The sequence below is a fragment of the Oncorhynchus tshawytscha genome, linkage group LG02, assembly GCF_018296145.1.
Source record: "Oncorhynchus tshawytscha isolate Ot180627B linkage group LG02, Otsh_v2.0, whole genome shotgun sequence".
NCBI classification, from domain to species: Eukaryota; Metazoa; Chordata; class Actinopteri; order Salmoniformes; family Salmonidae; genus Oncorhynchus; species Oncorhynchus tshawytscha.
This window is the reverse complement of record NC_056430.1, coordinates 32,118,240-32,125,296: the sequence shown is the minus strand read 5'-3', so window position 1 is coordinate 32,125,296 and position 7,057 is coordinate 32,118,240. Positions and strand designations below refer to the sequence as shown.

At 42.1% G+C, this 7,057-nt stretch overlaps 1 protein-coding gene across 1 annotated transcript; it reads right to left on the bottom strand.

Moving 5' to 3' along the window:
* Positions 1–2,542: 2,542 nt before the first annotated feature.
* On the bottom strand, positions 2,543–6,764 carry LOC112217806 (tripartite motif-containing protein 16-like protein). Its single transcript, XM_024378356.2, has 7 exons — positions 6,080–6,764; positions 5,786–5,881; positions 5,008–5,241; positions 4,325–4,484; positions 4,163–4,222; positions 3,971–4,024; positions 2,543–3,545 (listed from the first exon to the last, which is right to left on the bottom strand). Exons 1-7 carry the CDS (start codon positions 6,614–6,616, stop codon positions 3,001–3,003), a joined length of 1,686 nt encoding a protein of 561 aa, XP_024234124.1. The 5' UTR covers positions 6,617–6,764; the 3' UTR covers positions 2,543–3,000.
* Positions 6,765–7,057: the final 293 nt, after the last annotated feature.

Below are 7,057 nucleotides of genomic sequence, written 5' to 3'. Positions count from 1 at the left end.
AAGAAAAAAAAGCCCTCTTAGGTAGGGGAATGACCTCCAGGCCTGAGGGCACACATTTTCTAGTAGGCTTAGATTGAAAATATGGCAAATAGGAGTGGCAATATTGTCCACTATAATCCTCCATCCAAGTTGTCAGACCCCGGTGGCTTGTCATTGCTGATAGACAACAATAATTTTTTCAACTCTTCCACATTTGCTTTACAGAATTCAAAATTACAATGCTTGTCTTTCATAATTTGATCAGTTATACTGTTGATATCACATACATTATCAAGCATTGCACACATATTACCCAGATACTGACTGTTATCACTTGGTGATCTATAGAAGCTTCCCACAAGAATGGGCTTTAGGTGAGGAAGATGAACCTGTAGCCATATTACTTCGACAGTATTTAACATGAGCCTCACTAAGCTTTACAGGAATCTGGTTCTGATTATAAAACAGCAACTCCTCCACCATTGGCATTTCTGTCTTTTCTATAGATATTTTAACATGTTTTTGGTTTTCTATTATGATTATCTTGGGTATTTAAAAGTATTATGGAGCATTTCCTGGACGCCCCCCTTTTCCCCATGTTCCCCTTCCCTTTACCTATTTAGTTTTTTTTGCAGTATGGGTCCACTAGGCCTTAGGTATGGCAGTACCTTACAGTTTTTTGACAGCTACGCTACGACTTGGAACTAAGAAACCTGCTGCTAGTCTACATATTTTGTTTACAGTTTAAATTTGATCGCTTTGACTTTGTTCATCGATGGAATACAGCCTATGAAATTACCCTTTGTTTGTTTTTACACTATTGGAGTTTTGGATTCCCTGTTCTGTGGTTGCTTGGAAGCGCGTCTGACTGCGGCATCACACACCTGTGGCCTCAAGGCAAGTTTAGAATTGGATTAAGAATTGCCTTCATACATGTGCACATCTTATCATGTGCATCTGTGCCTGTGTGTGTGTGTCTTTTCCCAGTCCCCGCTGTTCCATAAGGTGTATTTAAAAAAGAAAATCTGATTCTACTGCTTGCATCAGTTACCTGATGTGGAATAGAGTTACCTGTAGCCATGGCTCTATGTAGTACTGTGCACCTCCCATAGTCTGTTCTTGAATTGGGGATCAAGAGGTCAAAGTGGATTTTTTTTTAAATTAGGAGAGAATAAATAATACATACCGTGGCAACCATAGACGAGAATGGGTTGTCAAATAGAGTACATTTGTTTGGTTTCCACCTTTTGAAGCAGCTCTGAGAATTTGTTGTGTTGTCTTCAACATCGAATCGATCTGGAAACTCTTCATTGTGGCACACATTTGAATGAGATGGCCCGAACGCTGCAAGGGTCTCTTCAGCATCCCTATGTTGGCAGAATGTTATCCAGCAACAAGGTTCCACAGCTGCCTCGTCGACCTCCTCTTCAAAAAGGGGACCGCAGACATCTGTTGGACAGTGAAGCTTGCCGGTTCTGTAATAATTCAGAACATTGGAGAAAACACCTGGATGTCTGTCTAATAATAATTCAGTGAGGTCATGGTCGGCAGGGTAGCCTAGTGGTTAGACCGTTAGTTAGCCCACCATTCCAGGGCCGTCATTGAAAATAAGAATTTGTTCTTAACTGACTTGCCTAGTAAAATAAAGGTTTTTAAAAAATGGTCCATCAGTTTAGCTAAACGGGTACCGGGCAAGCTCTTGAGAGTGGCCATGGAAGTTTCATGACGCATGCCAGCAACATTGATCACAACCTTTTTCCTGACATCCTGTTTTCCGTCCCAGTCTTCCCGTAGACATGTTTTGGATGAGGTCATGGCGTGGGTCAAAGTATGGCCCTGAGAGGACACACACATTGAGCAGATCAGGACTTGGAGTGGAGACAATAGCACGTCAAGGAATGTTGTTTAGTCTATGGTCCTCGTTTGCACCAAAATTGTTGAGAAGATTCAAAACGTTTTTTTTAGGCCCAGGGGTAAAGCAAAAACACATTGGGGCAGGCTATCCTCTCTCTCTTTTGGTAGTTCAGTTTGGGAAGAAATCATGAACCTTCCTTTTATTTATCAGTAGCCCACCCTGTAGGCAGGCCCCTGTCTGCATTCCAAAGTGCCACTCCTTCTGACAGTTAGGGGTACAGCCACATTTTTGCCTATTACCAAGTTTCTATTCAACTTGATTTGATTTCAAAATAAGTAGGACATCCAAACACAAATCTGTGGCAAAGAACAACCTTTGGAAGACAGTTTTCTGGAAATTTTTCCATCAGTGAACAACCCCTGTCACTTTCACCTTCATTGTAAGCATTAACAGTATATAATAATAAGAACATTAATATTTAAATTAAATTAAGGTACAAATGGTTGAATTTTTTTTTCAAGTTCCTTGATTTTTAACATTGACTAAACTTTAAATCTTTGAAAAGTGCAAGTGTAAAGCAGTAACTACTGGACTAATGACCCCATCCTCTCATGTCATCCTGCTGTATAAGGGACATGACACTGCCCTCTAGTGTGAAATAGTCAGAAAAGGTATGTCATAAAAGTTGTATAAAACAACACTTTAGCACTTAATTTACGTGATTTTATTTTTATAAAAATTGTATGAAAAATGTAAAAAGGTTTCAGTAGATATTACAAATACGTCGATATTACAAATGTAAAGAGGGTACAAGCTGATTTTAGAGGTTTACAAGCTAATAAAACCAAGATATGATCCCCCAAAACAGCATTCTAAAGCCTTTTAACTGTTATCCAGGATGTATACCATGTATATAGCTTTATTTTGAACTTCTATCCACAGTCTACACTTTCTAGTATATTATTTTCTATATAGGGTTGCAAAAATCTGGTAACTTTCCCAAGATTCCCAGAAATCCTGTTTGGAGGATTGTGGATTTCCTGCTTATTCCCTCCTGATTCTGGGCATTATCCAACCTGGATTTCTGGCAAACATGGAATTTGGGGAAAGTTACCAGATTTTTGCAACCCGATCTCTATGTCCTAGTTTTACTCTCATGGTTAGAATCATTCATGCCTCAGATTACATAGTGTGATGCAACTCTCCTCCCCAAGCCAGAACCCTGGGTAGAGGGGTTCAGTGAATGTGAACTTCTTGGTTCTGTAGAGTAACTCCATCTTATCTGAGACTTCATAAAATGTTATGGTGCCATCCTTAAATTGCAGGTAAACCCCTAATCTGCACTGGCTGGGGGTTGCACAGAGTGCAACACCTTCACTGTTGTGGCACACAGAATAGCCTTTAGAACGGTCAAGGCTCCAGGATTGGTCACTGGCCCCAAAAGCGGATCTCTTAGAGACTGATTTTCTGTCTATGCCCCAATAGGCCAGGGCAATCTCAGCCTTGTTCCCCACCACTTCCACCTCCCAATAGCAGCGCTCAGCTTCAAGCCCCTTCTTGCACAGCACCTGGCGACGGTAGTTAAACCTCTCAGAGTGAGGTTGGACCGGTTCCTTCTGCTTTTTAGCATCCCATCTCACCATTCTGCCGTCCTCTGAGAGGGAGAGGTCCTTGTGGGCAGTGTTGGGGTCCAAGGTAAGCTCACAAGCATCTGAAGGATCAAAGACGATGGTAAAATGAAGTTCATGACCATGTTCATAGAAAGCCAGTATGAGGGTTAGCGCTCAGGCTAGAATGAAAAGCATACGTTTAGTCCTTGATGAAGGCATAAGGCCGAAACGTATGCTCTGTTTCTTTAAAAAAAAAATGTATTAGCACCTTACACTTTCACTTTTTGTATTCTTTTGAACATGGTCTAAATTAATTCTATTATTTTTGCATCTCGGTCTCCTTGGGATATTATTCCTCTCATGGTTTTGAGTGCGAGTACTTTTTGAACTCTACATGATCATGTTCAAACAGCATTATCATGAGGTTGGTTCAGATCCGTTTAAAAATAAATCTCTTTATTACTATGTTTCTGTTGTAAAGGTTGAGTGAAGATTCGATGTGTTACACAAAGAACATAGGACTCACACTGTAGAAATTCTGTTCTGGTCGTAGGCTCTGGGGTCTGTGCAGCACTGATAACTGTGTAGGTCAGGAGAAAGGCTCAGTTGTGGTTAAAGTTCTTGTTAATTACAAACTCTCATTACTAAGGGTCAAGTAAAATGTGACTGATTTTCTGAAACACTTGGGATAACACATAAAAAGAAGGATAAGATTCACCTGGAAGCTGCTCAGGTATGACTCTATGGTCTGGAGACTGGGAACCTCCATTTCCAGCCACTGTTGAGACAGATCATAAAATCCTTTAGAAATGTATTGTATATTGGTCTGTCTGTCTGCCTATGTGTACGTCTGTCTGCGGTATACCTCCCTTCAACTGACCAGTTTGAGACACTGTACGGATTTCCTCCTCAGCGAAAGCCTCTAGTCGATTCCCAAACTCTGAGACAGCACTCCTTATGGCCTCAAAGGGGAGGTGTGGATCCGTCGAGACACTGGACAAGTAAGGGGGTTCTGGGAGGTTAGAGAGAGAGGGCAACCTCTTTTTTCATGATAGAGAGGGAGATAGAGAGACTTGAAAATGATAGAGTTATCATTATTAGTTGTGAAAATTCACCATGTCATCATGCATACACTTGTGAACCTCAGAACCAGATCCTATATCTATCTACTACAGCCTGTGATCAGTAGCAGTGTGTGGGTAAAATCACTGGGGAAGCCATGCCACCCCCCCTCCAAAACAAAACGAGCCATATTGCAACCTATGTGTTGTGAGAATTGTGTTGTTTGCTCTATAACTTGTTAATTCATATGCCTTGCGACCGTGATATACTGTATAGGCCTAAAAGGGCTCCAAAGTGGCTCAGCGATCTCAGGCACTGCATCTCTTTGCTTGAGGCGTCACTACAAACACCCTGGTTCCAATCCAGGTTGTATCGCAACCGGCATTGATTGGGAGTCCCATAGGGCGGCGCACAATTGGCCCAGCGTCGTCCGGTTTTTGGCAGGTGTAGGCCATCACTGTAAATAATACACACCACTGCCTGTGATACAACTAACCATACCTGGAGGAAGTGGATATCATCATCTGTCTGTGAGAGCTGCCCCAGCTCAGCGTCTCTCCTCTTCAGGGCAGCCATGTCTTTCTCCATTCTGCACAGGGAGCTCTCAGCCTGAGCCACTGCAGCTGTCTCGTGGGCCAAGATCAACTCTCTCACTGTGGAGTAGTGCCTCTGGAGGGAGTCGATCAGCCCAGAGAGAACGCCCTCGCAGTGCTCCTCAGCAGCCCTACCACCTTCCTGTTACACATACAGTCAGGGACAGACTTAGTGATTTACGTTTGTTCTTAATTTCAGGACGTTTTTAAATAGGCCATATAAAGTTAACACATTGGCATTACATGTCAGGGCCTTCGTCAAAGCTTTTGGGAGTGTTTTTAATGTGCACCCTTATGTTGACATTACTCCAACCCCTTTCAGTGCATTGAATGGATGTAGGTGGAGCAATGTCTGACGAAGGCCTTGTAGGCCGATATGTAAAGCTTAATAAAGAGCAGTGACACTAGCAAGAGCAGCATGCAGAATTCTCCTTTTTTTCTCTCATGTTATTCAATTGTTACCATACACCTGCATCAAAAGACACTGTAGCTCAAATGTGCCTTTAGAATTTTGAAACACATTGGTCATTAAAATCTGTCAGTGTGGGCCACCTGGGGCAGTACACACCCATGAGTTAGGAAGGAGACTGTGGCCTTGCTGCTATGTTACTATTATAGTTGGGTTTGTCCAGAGAGCATTGTAAATAACTATATTGACTTCCTTGTCTGATCTACTGTATACCCACCTTAACCCTCTTTATGTTCTCTCTTAGGTCCTTCTGCTCCTGTTCCCTCATTTTGATCCTCTGCTTGGATTCCTTCTTAATGTCCTGGAGCTGTTCCTGTGGGGGGCAAATTTATCTGCAGATTAAATATTTACAAGGTCAAACCAATAATAACCTCATAAATCTTGGAACGCACACGGTAATGAAGTGTTATTTACATACTTATTTGAATTGAATCACTAAGGGATCAACTGAGAATTATACACATAACCTTTGGGATACTCGAAGCGCCAGATTTGAGATAAAGGTCAGTACCTGCTTCCTTTTCCGTCCCTCTTTCGCCAAAATTTTTTTATGTGCTTTATGCTCAACCAGGGCACATAGAGGGCAGATGCATTGATCATCATCACAGCAGTAAATCTCCAGCAGTCTGCCATGTATAGGACATACTCTGCTCTTCGGTACCTCTGAGACTCTAGTGGTTTTGGGTATCTTCGTGGGTCTGGCCCAACCCAGAGCATGACTGGGCGAAGGGCCTGCCTCCTGACCGTCTTCAACAGGTCTGCGCTTACCGCCAGAACCCACATTATTTCCACACTTGGACTTCTTCATTCCTTCTACCATTTCAGCCAGAACAATGTTCTTGATCAGGATAGGCCTCAGCTGAAAGGAATCTTGGCATTCAGGGCAGCTGCAGAAACGATCACCCTTTTCTTCATTGTCCCAGAAGTCCTGGATACAGATCATGCAGAAACTGTGTCCACAGGGAATAGCAGCTGGATTACTGAGCACCTCCTGGCAGAGTGGACAGCTGAGGTGGTCCTTCCTGACAGATATGCGAGACACAGCCATATCTGAGAACAAACTATAACATGTTGGTCTTTCTTTTCCGACAGGAAGAGAACAGTTTTGATTCTGTGAAAAGGCACGCCTTGTGGTTTCATGGTATGTTTGAGAGCTGAGAGGGAGTGGTGAGTCTGAACTGAAGCCAAATGGGAGGATTTCAAAACCTTCAAGAGAGTACTGAAAGAGTAAGTAAATCAAGGTTTATTTATTGCTTAGTCTTATTCTGTTATCATTGTGTATAAATAAAGCAAAAAAATAGTAATATATACAGTATGTATAAAGACATACAATGCTAAACATATTGACATGATAAATAAGGGTTTTTCCAACATCCTAAAGTCATACGATGTCATAATTACATTTCTCCATTTTAGATTCTCTCTTCAATAACCATTATAATAAATCAGGCAGATGTGGAGTCTGCTTGCCAGACTTTTCTCACATCTT